General features: G+C 38.8%; 1 protein-coding gene across 1 annotated transcript in view; it reads right to left on the bottom strand.

The window, feature by feature from the left end:
• Positions 1–4312: 4312 nt before the first annotated feature.
• Positions 4313–26729, bottom strand: part of chrm4a (cholinergic receptor, muscarinic 4a) — a gene marked incomplete at both ends in the record, with an annotated part of 29849 nt that continues 7432 nt past the window's right edge. The window contains 6 exons of the mRNA XM_083899111.1: positions 4313–4558; positions 7068–7328; positions 7734–7820; positions 7917–8118; positions 9420–9574; positions 10228–10826. Of these exons, the coding sequence (XP_083755237.1) occupies positions 4313–4558; positions 7068–7328; positions 7734–7820; positions 7917–8118; positions 9420–9574; positions 10228–10826 (1550 nt within the window). The remainder of the gene's footprint in view (positions 4559–7067; positions 7329–7733; positions 7821–7916; positions 8119–9419; positions 9575–10227; positions 10827–26729) is intronic.

Here is a 26729-nt window from a genome sequence, read left to right as displayed (position 1 = left end):
TATCTGCCTGTGAACCTGTAGGTTTTTGAGCGGCTTTTCCACTACAGCATGTTCTCCCCATGTTTTCTCTGGATACTCCAGTTTCCACCCACAGTCCAAAAACTTGCAGAGGTTAATTGGACACTCGAACATTGACCTTAGGTGTGAATGTGAGAGTGAATGGTTGTTTGCCCTGCAATGTACTGGCAACCTGTCCATGGTGCACCCTGCCTTTTGCCCCATCTCAGCTGGGATTGGCTTCAGATTTCCCCATGTGGAGGATAAAGCGCTAGACAATGGATTAATTTATGAAAATAGGCCACGGCTTTCTGAAATTTGGGAATGTCTCAGCTTGATATTCACAAGAATAATAAGAAATGTGAGTGTTCCTAATTAAGTGCTCAGTGAGAGTATATCCTCTCTGTAAAGCCTGTGGTGTTATGATTTTAAGTTTTGGACCATTTCTCTCATCAGACTGAGCAGTAGGTGCTCGACTGAGTCAGAACAAGCTGCTGAGCCATGCTAAGCCGACACAGTCACATTATAAAGCAGAAACCTGACCCAAGTCCTGCTGAGCCATGGCAGCTTTTTCAGCACTTTAGCTGACAGGACAATGTTTCACTTCTTATACGGGATAGCCACATTTGGGATCGCCTCATTTAAATTCAGTATTGCGTCTTTAAAACGCCTAAACTGTGCATAAACAAGTCACAAGGACTCACCATTTCTGCAGTTACTTGTTGGTTCTTATGAGGAAAGTTGTCTCTGCAACATCAGCACAAACCAAACTGCTGCTTGTTTATCGTGGAATACCACGCATCGACTTTTTCAGTAAAAGTTAATTTCCATTACCAGACGAATAATAAATGGGTGAAACATTAATTATTGATATAAGAGTGACTTGAAAAGCCTGTCTCGCTCACCACCTTCCAGTCCTTGTCATTTATTTTGAAGTGCCACCAGGGGGAGCCTGCAACTTTCTCAGTTATTCCAGGACCTCGATGATTTACAGTGATCTTATTCAAGATTCTTGTTTACTAAAAACACATTTATCCTATCTGTGATGAAAACAAAGTTAATTAAAGTGATTTAAAGTGAGTTTAAACAGCATGTTCAAACAAATATTAAACATATTATCATTATAATATCATTATGACATAATATTTTCACATGTATAGTTGTCTGGTATATAAAAAGCAACACTTCCACAACAACATCCTCTCTCCTCCTTCTCCATCCACATGATCTCCATCTAACAAATGAGGCTTGAAGAGGGAATTCAAAAACTTTCCGTGACTTTACTAAAGCTAAAGTTAATATTTCCTTCTTACAGAGGCCTTACAAATCTGGACCCTGTCAGAACCTGGACAACAGAAAGAGGAACTACCTGAACACGCCTGTGTGCATCGACGGCAGATTTATGCTTCTCAAGGTAATGAGCATATTCAGAATATTCAGAACGCTGTATCATCAGTTTGAATCGTGCACATATAGGTGTATAATGAACACTGCAGATTGTTCAGACTGAAGCATGATTTTAATAGGATTAGGCTGCAACCAGAGATAACGTTTAAGAAGATTGTGTAAAATGTCAGTGTTTTTCAAATCTCAAAATGAAGTTACCTCAAATGTTACATATACGAGTAAATAATCCAGAACATATTGATTGAGAAACTCACTGTCAATCTGTCAATAACTGTCAATCAATATCAATTCTTGCAGCCCTAATATAAAGATGAGAGTAGCCATGTTGTTCTTTCTCTATTTTATTAACAAGAACTCACATAGTCATCCTTTCTCCCTGCGGTATGTTTATTTAGGATTTTTATTTCTACATTTTATTTTTCTCCTCCACTTAATTGATTGTCTCCCAAACTTTGAATTTTTTGTCCACCAAAAAATATTAACTTTTAACAATTTCTTTGTTATATGGAGCAATTAACCAGAAATTGTTCACATTTCAGAAGCTGAAAAATCAGAGACCTTATTTTTTGTATTATTGAAATAATACTCAAACTGATTAATTGATGATCAGAGCAGTGGATGATTAATTTAGCAGCCTGACTCTACTTTGCATCGAGTCCACATCCGACGCAGCATTACATAAGCATGTTATCATGGAGAGTTTCGTCTTTTTAGTAAAACTGGCTTGTTGCATCAGACACATTAAAGTTGTGTCATTTTGAGTAGATGGCCGTTGATGACACACTTCGTGTCAGGTATACTGGGGCCTTTAAGGCTGGTGTGGTGAAACCTTGTGCAAGTCTAGTAGGATGCCCTTTGGGGGAAAAAACTATTTTAAAACTTGTTTTGCGGCAAAGAAGATATATATATATATATATATATATATTTACATCTAATGGCCAGACTGTAGAATGTAAAAAAAAAAAGATGACTCCTTCAGTCACTTTCCCTTTTCCAAGCACAGCAGGACTCTACGGTGGCTTTTGTATACCATCGCGGCTCTTAACTGAAGACCATATGAAAGGCTTATTCTGAGGCTTTAAAAACAAAACTATTTTCTTACTCAGTCTGCCAATAAACCCTTACACACTGGACCTTTAAAACAAGTTATGGTTCTCTTCCTATTTCATTTAGATTGGAGCCAGTTCTGTGAAATAGGTGCTGTGGTGTTACCAAGATTGCTTAGAATGAGACTTTTGCTCAGTCCGTATTCCTGCAGCTAACTATAGTGAGAAGGTTATTATAATTGACAGTAGTTCTCAATTCTGATTGACTGGTGTCAGATTATATGTGCTTATAGCTGCAGCCATGGCCGTTCTGATTATCCTAGTATTTAATTGGTGGTGGACCTGTCCCTGAACACAGCTGGAGGCACAGGTGTAGAAGTATTTGTTGTATGCAGGTTAATGATGAGAACCTGCTCTCCACTTACTCTTCACTCTACCGACTGTCATTCAGTTGCAGAATAAAATATGAACCAGTTGTACATCCACTGAAAACTTAAATCCTTTCTGTCTCACACATCTTTCTCCTTCGTCAACAGTTTGTCTTCTCCTAAAATAAGGTTGTAAAAGCACAATGACACTCGTTCTTTATTACATTTTCGAAACCACTTCACCATAGATGGTTTGTTGATAATAAATAATAATTTATGTAAGTGTAAAGTATTTTTTTGTCTGGTCACTCGACTTAAATTTCTATCATTTTGCCCATCCATTAGTTAGGGATGGGACAATACGATTGTACTGACGATCATGATTTAAAAGCACTTGAGTAGAGTGTAGTGAGTTCAATTTTCAGGATTATCAGGAATATCCCTGAGTGACTATAAGGTTCTGTGGCACTTGGAAAAATAGACTAAAATTGTTGTGTTTTTCCACATTAAAATGTTAATTTAATGATGTGTAATCTGTTATTTCAGTGGCTTAAAGCATTTTTACAGTTGGTGTGAATTGTAATTAATGTGGTCAGGATGATCATGGCAGTAAACCTTCATATCCTCCAATGTATATGAGGAACAGCAGCTACACGATGAGGAAATTCTTGCCTTTCCTCTAGTTGGCTCTAAGCTCCACCCCCAAACACTGGAATTAATTTCTTTGTAAGTCATTTTCTTTCCTAATCCGAAAATGTGCGCTCTTACAAACGATATGAAATACATGAAGGTAGAAAATAAACAGAAGTCTCAGTTCATTTCACTTTACAAAATTGTGTTTCTTAAGAAAATGTAAGGCGAAGTGATTTTAGCGTGTTTTGTGACCTTTGTTTTAAGGCTGATTTTTATAATTGTCACAGTAATATTGTGATTTGCAGTTATTATGGTCAGAAGAACTGTGGTTTGCCTTTGCATGTCCTCCATCTACATACACTCACTTCTCCAGGAGGACCACTTCCTCCTTGTCTGCTATTATATACTACCAGTCTTGCCATTCATAGAAATCAGTCCAACCATCCATACCTGCATTCATCTGTTAGTTTTCCCTCCGTCAACATTTTCTCCTAATTTCTCTGCCCATTATAACCCCTGCTCCACCACTGCAATTATTTTCCTTGTGTCTATGAAGCCGTGTTTCCAATCAGTGTGGTTTGTTTCCCACTTATGGGAAGCTGAGCAGTTTTCACAGTCCCAGCTCTTTGCTTGTATCTCTCTCCGAGTCTGTACCAACTAGGATAACTGGCATTCATTTGCAGGATAAACAATGGTTGCTCATTCCCTGCAAACAGATGTCCGATCTGTGTTGAGGGAAGCCTTCTTCTAAATTCTGCCATCCATTTCTCGTCTCAGCTCTCTTTCACTCACCTTTCAGCAGCCTTGCCTTGCCTCACCGTTTTTCCTCATCCATTCCACCCTCAGTCTCATGCTTCCATCTCATCTTGTACCTATGTTTTTATACTGGCACAGCAGCAGATTCTTGAAAGTCTTCTTGAATGTGGCGTTGCACAACGCGTAACAAGCCGGATTGATCGTAGAGTTGACGTAACACAGCCAGTAGCCGATGGCCCACACGGTGTCGGGGACACAGGACTGGCAGAAGGTTGAGATCAACACCATGACGTTGTATGGCGTCCATGTGATGATGAAGGCCAACAGGATAGCAAATATGGTTTTTGTGACCTACAGAGAAAGGGAAGAAAAGTAAAAGCGATGTAAGAGTGGACTGCTGTTTTTCATTCCTTTACTCTATGGTTTGAAAAGCAATTTTCTAAGAATTGGAGAGTAAACCTTTTTTACATAGTGACTTAACACTGCAGTTTTGTGCCATTTAGCAGGATAACATGGCTGCTGACACCACAGGCTGCTGGTATCCTGTAGTTTAATCTCATCATGCTGCTTCACTGTGACTTTTGTAGCTCAAAAATAATTTACCAGACAATGCAAGTGACATAGGTAGCTAACAGCTTTGAAAGATCATTGTTGACGGTCTTCATCTGATGGAAATGATGTGTTTTTCTTTCTTTATTGACATTGATTAGTCAGTCAGAACTTACACTTTTAGCTGTACACTAAAGTATGAACATTTCACTGAATATTGTCCACAGGGGCAGCAGTTTTGGACATAAATGTCTGCAGATGTTGCTCCAGACATTCTCTGGATAATGTCAAAACGAACTTGAGAGAATGCAGCAGGCGAAACACAAAGTGTAGATAGACAGTCCTGATCTTTTCACCATGTGTAAACTTGCAATGCCCCTTTTTGGGGGGTCAAGAGTTCCAATAGTATTGACTTGTTGTGAATATTCAGAGCTTTGTGGGGTTTTGGAATGGCTATTTTCTATCCTGAGCTCCTCTCATTCAGGTTTTATACACAACAGATGACTTGAGACAATCACTCAAAACTCTGCTGACATTGAAATAGGTTTTAATGAGAGTATTGTCCAACTGTCTTTAAGACTCTTTCCCCATTTCAATTTCTTTACAGTGTAGAATGTTGCTGCCGGCTGATGCTGGAGTCACAGTCATCCCACCAAAGAGATCTGAGTAGGTGGAGTGGAACAGCCAATAGCAGCCCGTCCTTTCTCTTAACTGCCCTGTACTTGCTCAAACCCTTCTTATGTGCATCACTATTGCCGAAGCACTGTGAATGAATAGAAGAATGCTCATTCATTTTTATTATAACATTATTTATTTAAAATGTATTCTCTGGCCATTCATAGATGATTAGCTGATTTATTGTTATTATTTTTAATTTAGCGTTAGTTGCTCCTATTGCCATCATAAAAATTATGTCTGATATTGATAAGGTGTGTTGTTGATACAGTAAAATCCCCCACACCCCCAAATTTGAAATAGATTGACCCATGGAGATGCTGAGTGAGTCAGAGGGAGATTTCGTGAGGCTGAAAATAGAAAAGAAATTGGTTGAACATGCATGCTCTGTTATTTTAGAAGCCCAGAGGATGCTTTTCAAATGCCATTTGTCAGTGAAAACAATAATTAAGTGAAATGACTGGAGCACAGCAACAACTCGTCTTGGCAAACAGCTGCAGCTTTACATCATTTACACTCTGGTGAGCGGAATAGACACAGTCCCACCTGTACACCTACAACATATGCTGCTACACAGAACCAATCCTTTAACTGTCTCTGCAATGAAAAATGATATCACTCTCACTCACTGTCTGATCAGTAGACGCAGAGCAGATCATCTTCATCAGACTTTTCCCACATTCACAAATTAGCTGTATTTTTTTCCTTCAACTACCTTTAAGTGATAGTATATATATTTTGTAGTGTGGTTTTTATAAGGAACTAAATGAACTAGCCTGAGACCCGATGGCTCATACTTATTGGAAATATGGCTGCCACTGAACAAAAGGCTCACCTAATAAAATTTTCACCTGCTTCACCCGAGTCCATGATAAATGAATGAGTTTTGCAGCATTATCTTTCAGTCTGACTGGAAACTCCCATACTAAAGTCCATGGAGAAAATACGTTTTTAGCTGGCAGGGGCAAGGGAGCTGCAGGTCGACTACGGTCTAGTTTGTAGTTTGATAAGTTTGTGTTGCTGCAGTTTATTTGAATTAATGTTTTTAAGTCAACCCAAATAATACATTTGAGCTAACTGATGGGGGAAGCAGTGGATCAACAACTTCTGCATGCCTTGAAGTACGATCTCAGATTTTCTCTCTCATAGTGCGGGGAGTGAACTCTTTACAAGGCAACTCAAACTTTAGACTTTTCCAGTGAAAAAGACTATCCAAAGGTAAGATGAATCAGTGAACACATTCATAAAATATCAGAAAGTCAAGCGGGCATACATTTTTTTTTGAAGAGCCTTTGGTTAAGTGGTCAGAATTTTTCTTTCCGTGTCCGCAATGGCAGCCATGTTTTTAGGCTGTACAGTGAAGTCAGTGCTGATAATGTGTCAGTATCTCACACAAACACACGTTCAAAAAAAACCCAAAAGTAAATATTTGGTTAAATTCCATGCAATATTAGTTATGTTTGGGGGCTGTGCAGTCACCAGAGCAAGACATTAATTTAAAAATGATTAATTATGTTTCCAGTGAGTAACTGATAATGAAGTGTTTGTCTTTTCTTCCCACACCATTAAATGTAAATATGTGTTAGAGTGTACTATCTGCAGTACAGTTCTGTCTGTGCACTGTCAGTGAACATACTTTCTTCTCTCTGGCAGCCATCTGTCTTTTCCTCTTGATTTGGCTTCTTGCAATGCTGGCGAACTTCCTCGCCACAGTGCGAGGGCGGCTAATCGGGATGGAGTGCCTCTCGGCTCCAGCCACAGGCGGAACAATCTCTATAGCCGTGATGCATTCGTCCCCTGCCTGCTTCGTTACGATCTTGATCTTGGACCACCTTGAGTTGGGGTTGATTTTAGGATTGGCTGTTGTCGTGGCAACAGGGCTAGGATTTGTTGCAGCCTGCTGTGAAAAAATAAAAGACAGCTTTGTTTGCCAGCTTGACCTGTTGTAAGGTGCATGAAGCTGTGTGGATTTAAGGAATGAAATTCAATCAAAACTGTTATTGTGTACAGCAACAGAAGTGCTATAAATGTTCCTCCAGAAAGACAGTAGCACTGTTACATTTATTTGAATGTATCTTGTTAAATGAGAAATAGCATTTGTTACCTTGAATTACTCTAGCCTGACTTTTATTCCCTTTCACGTTTTTAAATTAATTTTTGAAGAAAATAAAATGTCTGAAAACCTTGACAGCTCCTAACCTCTGTGTGTGCAAGCTTAATTATGTGGTGCACTATAATGATTGGTTGTGTGCAGTATATGAAGCACAGAATATCAAGAACAACAACAAAAAGCTTGACAAACCTCAGATGTGACTTTGTTGGCATTGTCCTTTAGTTCTGTCGGGGGAATGAAAGCTGTGGATGAATCATTGGAACTCTCTTTTTCCTCCTATAGACACAGATAGAGAAGCTACAGCTCATATCATTTGTATCGCTGTAATGACCAAACGTTGGTTGTGACGTTGAAGGTGTTTGGGGTCGGCACCTGTGTGAGTCCTGGACTGGGCTGTGCCCGAGCCTGAGGCTGAGCTTGGTTTGGTTCCTCCACTCTGCCGTTTTTTACCGCCTCCAGTGGCGTGGTAGATGAGTCCACGCTGAGCTTAGGACTCGCTCGCGGACTCGCATGAGGACTGGTCTCATTGTTGTTGTTCTGCTTTAACAGATGACTTTTCATCAAACTGGGTGTCCTGGAAAAAAACAAAAAAAACACACTTGATATTTTTTCTCTTTTTTTTTTTTTTTTTTGTACTTTATTTTTAAAGTCACCACGTGTCTGTACATTTACATGTACACATGAAAGAAGGTCACGAGACATAGACAACATAACAGTCACAACGTCATACACATGAAAAAAGAAGAAGAAAAAGAGAAAAAAAAATTAAAAATAAATAAATAAATAAATAAAAAAAAGAAAACAAACAAAAACAAACAAAAAAAACATATAACATCAACAATCACATAGACAGGCACTAATAAATAATAAATAAACATTAAAAGAAAAAAAAAAAAAAAAAAAATTACAACGAGCAGGATAATCACAGTTACAACAACAAAATTATGATGATTAAATCAATTGTAGTAGGTTGACCACTTGGCCCATCTTGTCTCATATAGTCTGAGGTTACCCCTCATTCTATATGTTACATACTCCATTTGATGTACCTGTTGAATGGTGTCCCTCCATTTTTCTATTGTTGGCTGGGTTTTCTGAAGCCAGTTTCTGGTGATTTGTTTTAGAGCAGTTATACGCAGCACCCTGAGCAAATAGTCGTCATTTTCCTCATGGGGTGTGTCTATGGTCCTTCCCAATAGCATATACTCCATATTTAATTGTACCGCACATCTTAAAATATGACTGATTTCTTTCTGTACCTTTTCCCAGAATATTTGCAAAATGGGACATGACCAGAATATATGTTGAACATTAGCGTATGGTTCGCCACATTTTTTATCTACATATTTTTTCTCTTTAATTCACATATTTTGTGCTTGGTAAGAATATTTTAAATGTGTCTTTATGCACTATTAAAACAGATATGAATAATTAATTTAGCCCACATTATGCTAATTAATAGCACTGGAAAATGTATATATGATTAATTAATGTTAATAGCCTGGGTAACATGAACCTGGTGCCAGTTTGTGACTAATCGACTTTGGATTGAACACAGAAATGTTTTCAAGTCTTATAACAAATCCATTGTTCAGGATCTTAGACTGTACAGACAAATCTTCTGGTTGGAAAAGCGTAGCCCAGTAAGGTATGATGAAAGTAGTAGTTAGCCACCAGGGGGCCACTGGGTGCATAAAGAACTCAGTTTTAAAATAGAAATTTATGGGAAAATTATTCTATTACTTGCTTTATTTATAACATCAGTAAAATCGTTTCCTGAGGCGTTAATGGTCCTCGACCCAACAACTCTCCACTACACTGCACTCACTGTATTTGTAGAATGCACAGTGCAGTTTACAGCATTTGTTTCCTTACTTTATTCCCTTCTTCTTCTCCTTCTCTGGTTTGTGTTTGGAGACTCTGCTCCTGGAGGCCAGGGAGATGTGGATGTACAGGACAGTCATAATGATGACAGGAAGGTAGAATGCTGCTATAGCTGTCCCAAACGTCGCTGCAGGGTTCGAAAGGAACTGTGGAAACACAAATAATCATTTTCATGACCTACATAGAATGTTCACACAGAAACTTAACAAGCTATTTATGAACAACATCTGAGCACCTGCTTATTTAAGCAGTTGATTGGAGAGGTTGGAGGAGAATTGTAAGTGATGTCGGACTTAACAGAAAGGCAATCAAAGTTTGGACTTTGATTCAGACTGCGCTGATTATGTGTTGGCCATTACTGTTATTCATTTAGCACTGACAGATTTATGGTTTTAAATTTCTTGATTCTCTCTTCAGTAATCACGGTTGTGCTTTGAGCATAACATGCTTCAGTTGTGCAAAGTGCAAATGTGTCATTTTGTGACTTTGGAGTTTGAATGCCTTGTTTAATTTTAATTAAAAACTTAAACGTTACTGATCACTGCAGAAACATATTAGTAACATATCCGTCTGTTCTGTGATTGTCAATGGAATCTAGTGTGGGGCTAGATTGTGCTTCTACTTTCAGTGTCTTGTTGGAAAAGGCTGTCTAATTTCAAAATTTCAGTAAACGTGTATATAATAATAGATATTGTCTCTAGGTTGGGAGATTGAAACCAATGTAGAAGTGTCTGAAACCTGTATTCTCTTGAATGTCCATCAGTTGGCAACTCTCAGTAAAGTTTGTGCTGTACTGTACCTGTATGTAGCACTCTCCAGGGGGCACTGTTCGCTCTCCAACTATAAACTGCCAGAACAAGATGGCAGGAGCCCACAAGATGAACGACAGGATCCAAGCTGCTGCGATCATCAACCCTGCCATTTTCGTTGTCCTCCTTGCAGGATACGTTAGGGGTTTGGTCACACAGAAGTAGCGATCAAAGCTGATGATCAGCAAATTCATCACTGAAGCATTTGACACCACATAATCTAGAGCTAGCCACAAGTCACAGACCACAGGCCCGAGTGGCCAGTAGCCAACAATGATGTAGACCGTGTACAAATTCATGCTGAAAGCTCCGATGATCAGGTCAGCACATGCTAATGAAAATAAGAAATAGTTGTTGACTGTTTGCAGGTGGCGGTTCACTTTGATGGATAGCATGACCAAAATATTCCCTGTGACAGTAACAAAGCTGAGAGATCCTGTCACCACGGAGATGAAAAACATCTCCAGAGCTTTATACGGACTTCCCGCACCTGTTCCATCGTCCACAGGAGAACAGGACGTTGAGTCATTGGTGGACACGTTGCATGTTGCGTTGGAGAACAGGTCAGATGATTGGTTGACTGATGAACCTGCAGGAACACAGCCATGAGAGGATTATCATTGTTAGCACTCAAAAACAGTGTTGTAGAGACGGAACAAAATACAATATAATTGTAAAAGAAAAGGTGCTGACAATAAGTTGATGATGGTAAAATTCTATTATCAGGATAATTTTGAATGTGGGAACTTGAGTGACTTGAAAATGCTATCTATCTCAGCAACATACATTCTAACATTAGTAACAACAGTTTGTCTTTGTGCTCATTTCATTAAAGCTAACAGATGAAAACCAAATGATTTATGGATGGAAGCCTTTGAATTTGAATTCAATGCTATGGGAAAATGACCCTAATTCTCTCTGGATTAACATCATTAAACATTTTTCTCAGTAGGTGATGGTCTTTGTAGCTAGTGTCAGGTCTTCTGCAATAGTGCATTATGTAAAAATTCTGGAGGCTTCATAACAGGAGTTCAAATTCTTGTCCCGTCATGACCAGTTGTCACTGACAGAAAGTCCTGCTTGTTCTTAAAAAATCTTAAAAAGTCTATATTTTAAAGTTTTTTTCTGCTATAGCAATACTATCATGAAGTGCAATTATTTTGGATAATTGTGGCAAGAAAGTTTCATATCACCACGCAGTCATACAAAGTGCTTAACAATAAAAAAAAACACTAACAAAAACTAATAAGAGCATTGAAAAAAACAACCAACAAAATAAGCCATAAATACATGTCACACAAACCATTTTTGAAATTGATTCAAAAGATTAAATTGAGTTTGAAACCTTTATCATCTGAATCCATGATCTCGAAATTCACTGGAGTCATTGGCAGCTGTGTGCCATTTGCTCATGTCACCTTTGATGTACAAAGGCCTGCATCTTTACATGTCATGGTTTGATAGTTTGTTAATTCAGATGTGGTCAGTGGTGCCAAATAGGGTCTTTGTCCATGTAAAAATAAAATCTGCAAAGAAGATTGTTTGTGAGCTTTTCAGTTCTGTTCCACACACTCCTCCTCACTTTTGGAAGGAACCATTAATGGACTGCAGTCAAAGAGCTTCATATTACAGTTATCACTCTCATTTACTGAATATTTCTAATGCTTTCTTTTCAACCATTCCTATTCACACACTGCTGAATAGGTGCAATTTCTCTCCCTTTTACCCATCACATCTGTGGAACACATGTTCATGGCGTCTTTAGATGTCCTTGTATCTCTCTAGACTCTTTCTGTTTCATGGAAGTGGTACCTCTAAAAGTTTATTTTGGATTATTTATGCGTTATAACAGCAGGATAACTTAAAAGGGCCATTTCAGAGGAAGAGGACATGATTTTTGTAAGTGCCTTGAAATATGGTAATGCAAACCAAACCATTACTCTGCAAAAGAAAAGTATAGTGTCGAGCTAAAACACCTAAAATACCTCCAGAATGCTTAGCCCACATGCTGTGTATGTACACATGATGTTGTAAGGTCTCTAATTTCCCCTGCTTGCCATCACCTGCATTAAAAACACTAATTGACTGTTATCAGAGACAGCCAGTCTCTCTCTATTAAATGAGTATGAATATTAACAGAATGACTATGCTCTCTCAGCATCCTCTTAAAATAACGATACTGTATGCATTTCAAATCTTAACTGAATTCAAAGCACAGATTAGTTAGTGGCTATGCATTAATTCCCTCATAATCCTAGTGCCTCAAAGCAGTGCCAGCAAGAAAAGCACACATAAATACATTATTATTGCATTCATGTGTTAGAAAGGTTTGAGCATTTAGTCTCAGCCATTGGCAATATTTTAATGTCCTTACATAGGCAGAATAAGCAGGTTCCAACCCAGGCCATCACTGAGTCTTTCTAATCTAATACTCAGCAAAACCCTCCTGTTCTATATGCAACTTGGGAGCCATGAGTGTTGATTATTCAAGATTCAGATACTTAATATATTTTCATTACAGCAGAATCATTTGCCCAACATTTGGATTTGTTCCTTGTTCCTTTTTTGAGATAACTTTGTCTCCATATAACTGCAACCCAACTGCATACACTGTCTTTTAACCAAGCAACACAGCACAGCAGTAAACATGGAAGGGATGTAACGATCTCGATTGTAAATTGAATATTGATCGAAAAGATGTCACAATCTCGATTGGAGAGATAGATAGGCCAGAGGGCCCCGAGAGCCCGATTGGCCAGTCTTCGGGCCAATTACCACATCATTACCTCAAACTCCGGTCGGGCTCTGGCTTTTTTTTAACCTGCCAATTAGAAAGATGTTTGTGTTGAAACTTAAACCATTTTAAATGGTGACACTTGCACAGCAACTCACTCTGCGTCCAACTGTCACTCGACTGTCATTCAGATTCACAGATCACATTACAATGATCCCACTCCCACCTAATACCACACCCTGACCCCCTAATTAACCTATTTTAAAGTCTGTCTGATGCTAAGACCGTGCAGGCCACTACATCTCGACCTTTGAAAGATTTAACCACACCCCCAGTGTGATGTCCTGCAGGCGTTCATATGTTTTTTTTAGTAAATCCTGCCTCTTTGCTTGATTTTAATTGGTTGTTGGGGTTAAATGTGGTCCTGAAAAGTGCTGCAACTCGTTGAAGTTGGAAAATATTTTTATTTTTATGTGCATCTGAAACCCTCTTGGAAAAAGGCTCTTGAGGGAAGCACCACAGAAGAGCATTGCAGGCACGACATGCAAACAATGCTTTCACTGGTTAAGTGTTCCTGGGAATGCATCTCTGTGTGATGACATTAGACACTTGGGTTAACAGCAGTGAATAAATCAATATTTTATTTGATTAAATAGATAATTGTAGTTGCAGACAAAGACGACCAATTAAAAATTTGCTCTCAGCCTCAGTAGCACAACCTTAGCTTGTAATTTCAATAGCCTCATTAAGACAATTACATGATTAGCCAATTATCACCTTTCACTTCACCGCCAGGTCTGAGCGCAACACACTGCATTAGTTCAAGAAAAAGAAGCTAAAAACAAAACAATGGACTATGCAAATGAAGGAGAGGTGGGTGAAATAAGCATGGGAATGAAAGGAGGAGATAGAGGAGAGATAGAGACTACGAGCATTTCAGAAATCAATGTCATTAACAACAATTATCTTCATCATTTAGTCCAGGGTGTGACGACATGCTGCGTCCCCCTACACCATCTGGAACTGGTTAGAACTCCTCATGTGACCCTCAGAAAAGGACAAACTCTAGATGAAGGGAAAATATCAACATTAGCAGTAATGAAGTCGCTATTTGATATGTAGTAGTTAAAGTTGTAGTATTTGAGCTGTGGTGTTGAAGCTGTGGAATCAGGGATACCTGGAAAATAAGAACAAAGAGAGATGGGGCACAAAGTAGGAGGAGGTAGAGCGAAGTTATTGTCATGATTAAGTGTAAGTGGTGAGAAGGGGAAGAGAGTGCTCACTGCATAATGGCTGTTCCCCCAGTAGTCCATGCCTATAGCAGCATAACTACATGATGGTTCAGAGTTCACTTGAACCTGCCATAACTACAAGTTGTATTAAAGAGGAAAGTTTGAAGTTTGAACTTTAAATGTAGGGAGAGTGTCTGCCTCCTGGACCCAAAGTGGAAGCTGGTTCCACAGGAGAGGAGCCTCTACTCTTAGAGACCCTGGGAACCACAACCAAGCCTCCATCTGCAGAGCTGAGTAGTAGTGAATAACCACCTCTTTGAGATATGACCAAACACTGAGTGTTTAAGATAAGATAAGATAAGATAGCTTTATTTATCCCACAGTGGGGAGAGAACAGGGTTCTCTCGAATGAGAGAACCCTGGGTTTCCACACATTCAAACAGGGTTTGAATGTGTGGAGGAGGATTTTATATTATATTCTACATTTTACACGGAGCCAGTGTAACTAGCTCAGTACCCATGCTGCTGCATTCTGAACCAAATGAAGACTCTTCAGACACTTTTTAGAGCATCCTGATAATGAGTTACAGTAGTCTAGTATAGTGGTAATAAAGGCATGAATAAGCTTTTCAACATCCTTTAATGACAGGATGTTTCTGATTTTTGTTAATGTTGTGCAGGTGGAAGAAGGCTGTTTGTGATTTGAGAGCAACAAATCGATCACATCAGCAGCACATGGGTAAACGGCAGACGGTACAATAGACTATTTACATATTCCCAAAAGGGAGCAAACGGAGCATGATCAGGACAGCAAAGATTAACTCTTATCTCTCTGATAAGACAAAAACGATACAACAAAAGAATTGGTGCTGATACCACTTTATTACGGCTTGACCATGACCCTCCCAAATATAAAATACAAGGAAATGTGTGGCACCAACACGCAAATGTGTCCCTTTAGGGCTGGGCGATAACGATGTATCGCAGTTGACACTTTCCGCGATATCAATAGAAAAAATGTTTGGCAGGACGTTTAATAAAGTCACCCAACTTTGTTAGGAAAAAGTTTGGTTGCGCCGTCCTCTTCCCCCTGTCTCACTAGCTTTTGGTTACTTAAAGTCCTACCACAGTCACGCCAATGCCGTCTACCAATTACACATTTGATGAAACTAACACAAAAGCACTTGACTCTGCACAGAGTGCTATAACTTTCAAATACAAGTACTGAATGATGCATTTTTTTAAATTGTATGAACTAGCAGAAAGTACAAATAACTATTTACATATTCCCAAAAAGGAACAAACAGAACATAGTCAGGATGGCAGGGATCGCAGACACCTTATAAATTCCTCAAAAAGTAAGGCTTTTTTCTGAATTTGACAGCAAAGCTTTCAAGTCTAAGCCTTGCTTCCACGCTTATGTGGCTCTGAAGCTCATCTCCAAACTGTCTTATCTCACTGATAAAACGATATAACAATAATAGGTGCAGGTGCAACTTTTGCTGTGGCTTTGTGTGGGCAGGATTTTTGGAGTTTTGAGCAAGGGCAATTCCATGAATGTTTTTGTATTGTCGTCGTGGACAATGACCCTTCCACACTCTCGGTTGCACCTTGAGCAGCAGCAGCCAGTTTCCTTCTCAGGCATTTACTCACAGTGTTTGTCACAGGACTGATTACTACCGAACATTCATTAAATTATTATTATTGTTTTTGCCTGACTTGCCTAATTTTCTTCAGTTAACACGTTTAAATAATTCCTTAAATTTTAATGAATTCTCATACTATTTTCATCAACTCTTTTCTGTTCAATGAACTGCTAAGTGACTCAACATTTTATTTTGGGTTACAGTAAGTTGCATTTGGATATTGTAATTAATCCTTTTGCAATTACTTTATGATTAATTGTACAGCCCTACTCCGGAGTCAACATTAATCCATGCAGAAGCAATGCTCGCTTATCTGAGAGAACCATGATGTCTGCCGCATCTCTGAGTTCTTTTAAACCAAGGCTGAACATGTTTTTCTTTTATTCAAATAATTACTCATTTCTTACACTGCACTGTAAATTGTTTCCTTTTTTATGTAACTGTTTCATTTAGCTTAATCTATTATGTTTTGCCTTGATGCCTTTTATGAAATGAAATGTGTAATACAAACAAAACAGCCTTGCTTGAAGTCCAAAGACATCAAGAATTCAATATTACGACATTATGTCCAATTTATAGTGTTGAGTTCAGTCTTTTATTGAATAAAGGCCAGGACCAGAGTATAAGTAAAATCTTCTCTTTCTGCATGTCTGAATACATCTTTAAGACAAATAAGGACTGAACATTTACGTAACTCACAGGGGTGATGATGAAGACTTTAGCAGACAGTTAGAGGTAGACGTGAGTGTGGAAACACAGAGGTTTCTGAGCTGGAAATCAGACCACTGACCTCACTGTCACCAGGAATGTGTTGCAGTGTAAAAATGCAGTGGCAAACTCAAGTCGGCTGCCTAAGTAAGCTTACACATTTCACTTAATAATGTTCTCTTAATCAAGCAACCAAACCAAACTGTCGCGGTAGAAAAGAAGTGGATCTTACAATCTCTCTTACACTATAAAAATATATATTTATAATCCCAATTGATCAATCATGAAAACATTACAAACATTGTTTCCCCTGTACATTTAGCAGATATGTTATTTCCATTAAAAGACTTTCTTTTGTGCTATTGTGCTCTCTGTTTCACGTATCCACTATCCACATAAAAATATGGCGTTATAAATAAGACGCGTTGGTTACATGTGGTTCCGCTTTTCAAGAGACTAATCCATTAAGGAACAACTTGTTTTAATTGCTGTGTTGAGACTTAATATAGTACTTAATATTGGCTGGCAAGGGCTGTTCTTTTGGAGAAGAGATAAGGGCTAAATTGAGGCTTTAAAAATGCTCAAAGGGTCTTGCAATCAGGCAGAAAGGAGTGAAATATCAAAGGAGGTGAGGGAAAAAGGACAAGTTGGACAAAAATGCTGAGGGGTAGGGTTGGAGGACTGAAAGATTGGATAATATGTTATTGTGTTGCGTCTCAGGCTGTGTACAAAAATTCAAACTCATCAGTTTGTCTGTTTAAAATGTCATGTTGGTACATAGGATTCTATGCAGGACACTACTTATCGAGCACTAGCACCAGACAACTATCACAGTCAAATGCTCAAGTTTTTGATGCCTCTGCAATAAATACTTACCTAAATTTCATGCATTTAGTATCTAAACCATCATATGTTTTGCAAGATCGGAGTCGTGTTGCTCACATTTTGCCACATTCATCAGTATGTATTTCGATATCTTCTTCAAATGATAGGTGTATGAGGTACAGTATATTTACACTTTATCAACACTGACTTTGCCACACACACCGCCATTTCTTTGGTTACACCTGAGCGCCAGACACTCACTCTCATTGATAACATGTCTGCCAACGGTGATGGAAGGATAAACGGATATCAGCTGCCTAATAAAAGGCTCAGCGAATAAAATATATGCCTGTTTAAGTATATGATATCTGAAGGATATTTTTACTGCAGTTTGTAAACCTCTCACCACCCACACCAAATCCCATGGATAAAATTTGCAATTTTACATTACAGCACATCGGAGTTGTTGGAGGTGCCTCCATCAGTAAGATCAAACATGGTATCTTGTGTCTTTGGTGTTTGGTAAATCTGAATGAAATATCTCAGAGTGGCATGAAATAAACAAACAAGGCAGCAGTAAACCAGCAGCTCCTGTGTCCCCATGAGCTGAAAATGCAAATTTTCTTCATAGAATTAGGTGCAGGAGAGTGACTGGTTTACAAACCTAGGTTCCCTGCCAGAAAATGTGATCTTAAAATCAAGATAAAGTGGCAAATGTATTGTTAAGATATTGTAGACTTGAGCTGGCATAGATTTTATTAGGTAAGGTTTTTGTGGTGTGGTGGCAGCATTGTTATCAGTGAGTATGTAGATTAATTCATTTAAATACAAATGTTTTGGGGTGGAGGCGGCAAGGTTTGTTTAAACTTGATTTCTACAAGTTCTACAGTTCGCAAACTCTCTTAATCTGATCTGATGGAGCCTGACAAGTTCTTCTGTCAGGAAGATAAACTTCCTAGTGATTGAACCAACAAACTACTGAGTGTCTAAATAAAAAAATAAATTAACTTTCTGCAGCCCATAACCATAAAACGCATACATGCAGCACAAACATACACAGATTTCTGCCTCTCACTGCAGTCATAGCAAGGCATTGGGTTTTAGAGCAAATGCAAGGCTGCCTGTGTTTAAACATGTATGTAACGCATCTGCAGTGTCTGAATCTTGTATGCATATCCAGCTTCTGCTATGTGCACCATACTGCTGTAACATTCAGGAACCTGCATTTGATATAAATTTTAAATGCTACATCTACAGAGCCACTATGTCATTATTAATCCATGTGACAAACATTAGAAACTAATGCGACTGCCGTGCTGCCGAGTACCCCAGTGTCAATCAGACATTTTCCAGTGAAAATATCAAACTGTACATAAAATAAATATAGTGAACATCACCAACAGTTTTGCTGTTTATGTTTGACTTAAACTCCTGCTTTTATTTTGTTGAAATACACAGTTGCGATACCTTGTAGCAGACCTCTTTAGCTGTTTCTGTAGAAGGGCAAGATATAAATGAAGAGGATTAAATTAACTTAATATCCCAGGGTTTGGAGATTTGGAATGTCTACTGTTAAACCGGTTAATTAGTTAACAGGAAACATTTTACAATCATACAGGAAAATATATGTACACTTTTACCTGAATAACATTAAAAACATTAACAAAACTCTTTTATTAATCACAATAATAAATTAAAGCCTATTAAAGTCATTTTGACTCTCTTAACTGTTTTTTGTTCAAACATTTAATTTAAACTGTTACAAATATATAATGTAATGTAATATTTTGTGCAGTGGTGTTGAGAAGTTGGTGAGAGAACTTTAACGACTTGATCTGCTTTGTGGACCCCCTGTACTCTTTTACATACTGTAGGGTTTGTTTAACTTTAAAATGTTAAAAATGTTCCTCTGTACTAAAAAAAAAATCCATGATTCTTGAGTATGAAATCACACACCTACTGGTCCTGCAGGTATTTCTCGATAGTGAATACATTTTTTTGACATGCAGCAGAAAGAAACCATTGACCTGCTTTAGTGAGATGTTAAACCATGCTCTTCAGTCGCGAGTGGAGTCAAGTTGGTTGGTGTCACAGTTTTTAAAAAAATGTTGCAAAAGTATGCAAAAGACAAAAAGAGAGGATAAGTCACTTAATCAGGAAGTGAACGAAAGCTCATGATACCAAGCCACTGCCAGATGTCATCAAATTAGTATGGATTGATGTACAGACCCTTAATGGCAGAAATACAATACTGTGACTTTGAGGACCAAACGTTTCAACTTCAGACTTGTTTTCTGCCTTGTACAAGTGTTTTAATATTAATGTCACATCAAACACACCGCAGTCTACCTTTTGTGTTCATGCTACTCCAAAACAAGTTTCTCGACTGCAGCAGGTTCTGTCTCCTATCAATTCCTCTGGCTGTTTCCAAAAATAAAAAGAAGAAAAGGCTTTTTAATTCTGTCTCAAGGACAAACCAGTGCACCACAGAAGAATCAGCTCAGATCTTCTATGAAATATACAACACGGGGAGATGAGAAGCGCATTACCATTGATTTCATCACCATCATCACTCATGTATACACATGAACAACATCTCTGCTACAACACACACACACAAGGTCAACAGACAACCAGCAGCCAGCAATCTATTGAAATATTCATCCATACTATACATTATATTAAATTATACAACAGCTTCTGAAAAAAGGGAAAAAATAGGCTCAATAACAATGCATGTACCTGTTACAAGGTGAACATTTCAAAACCGAAAACCATCATAAGCTAAGGTTCATTTAAATGTATGTAATTGTTTTGGTCTGTAATTAGTCCTGAGCTTGTCAGGTAGTATTTAGGCTCCATGCTCTCGTGCTTCTCGTCTTTCCTTCCCAATCGTTCACCTCCATCCTGAAAGCTATATATACATGTTAAATTTTGAACAGAAACCTCAAAACGAGGAAGGAATCCAAAATGGTCTCCAGGGAGGAAAGATGGTCTTGCGGTTTTGTAGCAAACAAGCCCCTGTGGGGCCACTATTGGCTTTTTTTTTTCTTTGTCGAGCAAATCCACACTAAACCCACAAGATCCCACAGCACAGCCCTCCGTATCATCCTAATTATTGGCCCACTGGGTTTCTTGTGTGTAGGCCTCACTAAGGCACAGGGAGAGTTTCTAGACTACTGATGTGCGAGTGTGATTTTAAAAAAACAAAACAAAAAAAACGTGATATTTGCAAAATATGAAAACATATGACAAATAAAATCACTTAAGTACAGTAGATCACCTGCTGGAACATAATATGCTCTTGTACTTTTTCTTTTTACTGTTTCTGCAAACTACAGGTATGTGCAAACCAAAAATGACTAGTTATTTACATGTTTTCAGACAACGATACACAAATACTGTAAGGGAACCTTATGGAAACAGAGCTTTAGAGGAACAGCTTCAAGATGCATTCAAGGAACCCTGTAACTGACATCACTTATACATGTGCTGCTGCCACCTTGTGGTAAATGAGTCACAACTTATTACAGTAATTAGTAAAATAACATATGCTGTTGCTGGTGTTGAATTAGGCTATTTTCCTTTTTGGGGGGAGGGGGGCCACAAAACGTACCATTATGGCTCCATAATAATGTAAATATTTGCAGCAAATGATCCGTTTGGTCTTGCACTGCTGCTTCTTGATGTGAAACAATTTGCCCAAATGTCAAATTTAATTTAATTTAAATGATTTACTTTTTGTCCGTACAGAATGCACAAACCTGACTTTTCTAATGGTTTGCAGAAAAGTAAATATAATATTAATCTTGGAAACCAGACTTGGAGGCTATGCACAGGAATCATGTGGGTCATGTTCCTGTGGGATTTGAGTGAATATCTTTGTTCATCACCATGTGACAGGGATGGCACAGGGTAATAAAGTCCAGTGGAGCTGGAATAAGAATCACACAAACAGTAGGTCAGTTTTCTAGGTTGAATTATTATTTATGATATAATTTATAATATATATTCTGGCCCAGTGGATTTAGAGCAAGCACGTGACCGAGATGTGTTAATGGTAAAGATGACTGTTGGCGCTGTGTGGTGTGACAGTGGTGAGTAGTGGAAGTGACAGAAGAGTTCAAAGTAAAGGTGGGATTACACCAAGGATCAGCACTGGGCTTTTTCATGTTTGCAGTGGTGATGGACAGTTAGACAGACATGGTCAGGCAAGGGTCTCCGTGGACGTTGTGACCCTGTGACCCAGAGTGTGAGTAGAGAAAAGGTTGAAGGGAGCCACAGAGACAGAAACGGACGGATTTCAGGACGTTGAAAAGACAGGAGGCAGAGCTGGAGGTGGCAGCAGAGTGGAAGATGCTGAGATTTCTGTAGACAATGATGAGGATGGAAAAGACCTGGGCCACATCTGTTCAACTCTGTTTTTGTTGAAAAATAGACAAATTCCACTCCAGCTACACTTGTCATCAACAATATTTTGAGTTATACATAAATGCTGCTGGCACCGTTTTCGATTTGAAATATTGTTGTTGATTTTAACCAACCAGTTTTTCAATGATTGGATTGAGTGTTTAACCCTTTGACACACCAGAAACTTTTTTTTTGTGTTTTGGGTGTATAATTTCTAGAATATTTTTTTTTCATGCATATGTGAAAATGTGTTCTCTTGTATTTTCTCATGTATTTTTTATTTTTAGTCTATTGTGAACAACGTTAACTAAAATACTGACACGAACGCCTACGCACAAACGTGCCCATTGGAACTCATTCAAATCTCTGTTTCATGACAAAAACTTGGCAATTTAAGGGTTAAAAACTTAAGCTTTTTTATAGCGCAGGGTTAAAGGGACAGTTCACACTCTTTGAAGTGTGGTTGTATGACATACATATAGTACACAATCGGTGCGTCAGCTTCAAGTTTACATTATATTAAGAATACGTTGACAGCTTTACCCTCCTTTATCTGCCAGGAAAGATGACTTTTTTGTCATGTTGCAAATCATTCACCTCAAGACACAGACACACACACGCACACAAACACACGCACATTATCTCAGGACACTCACAAGCACTAAATTAATTAATTGTGACACTATAAAGGCATTAGGGTCGAGAGAGTCCTCTCCCCCATACTCAGACTCCAGTGCCTCTGATGAGGCTGTCACAATGCTCATTGTTAATAAGCATACAAACACTCAAGAGCCTGAGCCTGTTCCACAGCCACGTCCTTGTCTTTCAAACCTAATTTTTTCTGTGTTTAATTGCTTGTTTTGCACAGATTTAAGAAGTTCTTCTGATATCACTGACCACGTTCAGACCTGGTATTACAGAGAGCGTTCAGGCCTTCTGAAGTGTGGTTATGTGAGGTCCTGACACATAGTTGGCACTGACTGTACTCTGTGCTCCCCATAGGGCAAGCCTGCGACACATGGACAACACATTTTAGCAACTTAACTAAAGGGTCATTAACTTTACGATTCAGTATAATTTTGACCCTTTATTTATTGTGATGTTCTCGCCAGAGACTGTAAAACATTGACTCTCAAAGTCCTTAGCGAAAGGAATCATAGGCTTAACATGGTGAAGATTTTATTAGATTAACTTTTTTGTAAAAGACAACAATCTGTATTTCCTTATTTAGCTTTTAGCAGAGGGGGCATGCGGGTTCTGACCCCCATAAGCCCTTAAAAAAGTGTGCTGTTGCAACCAGTTCAGCCTTGGTGACATGAGCGCTTCTCTAGGGAAGCTCTGTCAATGCAGTGTTACATAGAGATTTAGGGTTTTAGCTTAGTGTTGTTGGGTCTACCATAATCCCAAAAGCAAGGCAGAAAAACAGGAAAAAATCAGGACAGGATTTGGTTTTAATGTCACTTTGTATATAAGAAACATGAAAATACACTGATTTATTCCACTGTACTTAATAATCAAACATATCAACATAGGATATACTTTTTGTTTTAGCCTTTAAATGTTACTGAAAGAATGTGTTATATCTGTTATAAAATGTGGACTTAATGTAAATCTGAGAGAAAAGTAGACAACAACTCCTCTGGACTGTGTTTGCAGCCTTAGGGAAGTCTGTCTCTTGTTGGAAGATTTTCACCAATCACAGGCTAGTTCAAAGAAAGAGGGCACTCCTGTTGGCTGTTCTATGCATGCTCCCTGTGGCACAACACTCCAGTCAAGTTGGTGGCACACGCTTGTTTTTATCAAAAGAGACAAAACACAGAGGATGGTAACCATGAAAACTTGCTTGAGGTTATATGAGGAAGTACACTGATTCACACATAACTCAGCGCTCACAGAGTACCAGGAAACACAAAATAATTTCTTAGGGAGAAATAGTTTTGTACTAAAAATGGAACATGACATTGAGTGAGCATTCGTAGAACACCAGATACAGACCCCTTTTTAAGCAGACATGTATGCAAATGCAGAAATGCGAAGCAGCTCTCTACAAATGTGGAGCACAGTATGACAGTCAGTATGACCCGGCACATAGCTGCTTGGCCCGGGGCTTCATGTGTGGAGTGTGTTTTAATGGGTTTGTTCTAGTTTTCTGCCATCTCAAAAAAAAAAAAAACATGTTAAATGTTTCTTTGCCCTTGGCCAGAGTCACCTTTACAAATGGAGTTGGTTATGGAAAACTTCCCGGTGGATGTTTACTGTTTCTAAAAATCTGAAATGCCTCCTTACAATAATCCAAAAACAATCTTTCAGTACCACTTGCAAAATGCAATCTAATGCTGAGGTCTCGCAATTGAAACGCTGTGATCAGGAATCTGCTTCCTCTATCTCTGACTCAGTCTGTCTCTACATGCCTCCCCCAGTCCATTTGTCTCTGTCTCCATCTGTAGGTTCTCTCTTTCCTCCCCTTCACTTCATATCTGTATCTCTTTTTCCTCTGGCAAAGGCAAAGCTACTGGTTTGTTCATGTTCCACTGAATTTAAAAGTGTGTGACAGAGGGAGAGAGAGGGTTCAAGGGAGGGAGGGAGATTGAGAGAGTCACTTTTCTACCCCCCAAGCAAATCATAGCATTGCCAATCCATACTTCACAGTTCAGAGCTAGCACTAGCATCCCCCCTCTCTATAGCTCTGTATGTGTGTCTTTCTTTACTAGTAACATTAGTTATTCTATTTGACACAGTCACACACAGTAATGGAACCTCAACACTTCTTTCTTTTTTTTTTTACCGAGCTTCATACAACCTTTTTACTCTCTAACCGACCTCTCACTCAGTAATTTACCCCAATTATAACCTACTCCACATCCCCACCCCCTCCGTTTAAGAGCAACCCACACACACACACACACATACATTCAAAAGTGTATAATCCCTCAACACAATAGCGGGCTTTCCCTCCAGTCAAAGCGTCACCTTTGATGCTGTTTGAAATGTGGTTCATCACACCCAAATACTGCGTTCTGTACGACCCTCAATTACTGGCTTCTACTGCAAAACAACAGCCGCAATCTATCAACTAGTCATTGAGATATTGAGTCTACAACAAAGTGGTAGATAAACAGTCTACCGGCTTGCAAACCCATAAATCAAACAATAAACCAAACAAACAAATAAAATAAACAACCAACCATCCAGTAATCTAACCATCCAACCAACCGATCAACAAGACAACCAACCAAGCAGCCACTAAACCAACTTACCATTATAAATATAGTTTGACAACATTTATGTAACAGCAAGATTAATTGAGAATTTCAAGTTGACAGTAAATCTTACAATTGGTCTGTTTTTGTTCCCGTGACACCTGCCCCATATCAGGTGGACCAGGCCTTTGCCAGTGTCCCAGCTTCTCTTTAGTCCCTGCTCTGACTGCCTTTGTTTGACGCCCATTAATCACGTTTGATCTTTTGCCTCCCTGTCTGTTTTTTCGATGCTGTCCAGTTTCTCTAGTGGGGTCAAGCCTCATGCCAGGGCCTGGTGCCTGACAACCCAGCATCTGGTGTTTTTTTTCGACCAGCGATGGTCCCACATGTCACTGGCCTGCCTCGCTTTGTAGGCAAGATCACAGTAATGAGTTGTTGTGCCCAGTCTACAGCTCTGCCAAAGACAAACTGGTATCGCCCTTCGTCAACTATTGTGGTTATGATATTTTGGCTTCATCAAAAGAAGGAATATGTACCAACAGATCTGTTCTGAAGTGGCTTACATGACAACTTCCAAGGATAATTCAGGTTTATAAAAGGATTGTTGCAGATTATAGCCATTTAACAAATTGCTCACTGAACAGAAACTATGCCCACTTAATATGTTCAACACCTTAATTTGCTAGTAGACTGCCCTTTCCTACTCCACACTTAAGCTTTGTAAATGCCGCTTTTCACTCACGAAAGTCCATTTGGAAAACCAGCAATTTTACATCTTAGTGCCCATGAGTTGTTGCTTCACTGTAACTTTTATTCTTGAGTTCAGTTGAGTTATTTTGTGAGTTTGTTATTTTTAATCTCATTTGCCTGGGTTACAAAAAACCTTGGCAAATGAAGCAGCAGTGGACCAGCAGGTCTTGTGTCCCTGTGAGCTAAAAAACGCAGCTTTTCGCCAAAAACTTTGGTACAAAAGAGTGAGCAGATGATGAAATAAAGCAGCAAATATGTTCTTAAATTTGCACAGATCTAAGCAGGCCTTAATTCTAAGAGGTGAGCCTTTCATTACTGCTCAGCCTTTTCATTATCAGGGACCTGCCAGCGGCGCACACAGCACATTAGGGGCTAAATATGTGTCATTAACGGGTACAAACACTTCAAAAAATCTGAAATATCACTCATAGAGAATCTGTTATTCAAGTCAAATTTTCTCTTTTAATTAAGAAAAATGAAGGACAATATGAGTGATGTATTAGGCAAAACATATCAAGATTGATAAATTATAATAAATACATTCCTATACAATAATCTAAAATAAAACTTCCTAATGTTAGTATCACCTTGGCTTCATATTGTGCAGAGATTCAGCAGTTCACCTTCACGTTAAGCTGTTTTTATCCCTCTGACTGCTTTCCTCCCCCAAATTGGAGCTTTTCCACGACGGCCTTCAGAGAATGCAAATCTTAAAACTCCAGCTCGGTGTTTCCTTGGATAAACCAAGCTTTTCCAGAAGATGGCATAAGGCATTCTGGTGAGAGTTTAGAAGCGGTGAGACAGTACAGTCAGAAAGATGATTAAACTGTGTGCTGACAAGTGAGTGTTTACTGCAAAATGCAGTGACTGCAAACTGAAAGATCCTTGTGTTACAACAGAACAAAAAGTTAATCACTTAGACAAACTAAATCATTTCAGAGTTCAGCTGTACTAAATCGGCCAACTGCCAACTGACCGTGAAATTTA

This window comes from Microchirus variegatus (assembly GCF_963457635.1).
Source record: "Microchirus variegatus genome assembly, chromosome: 1".
NCBI lineage: Eukaryota > Metazoa > Chordata > Actinopteri > Pleuronectiformes > Soleidae > Microchirus > Microchirus variegatus.
The sequence above is the reverse complement of the archived record's forward strand: the minus strand, read 5'-3'. Positions and strand labels throughout refer to the sequence as shown.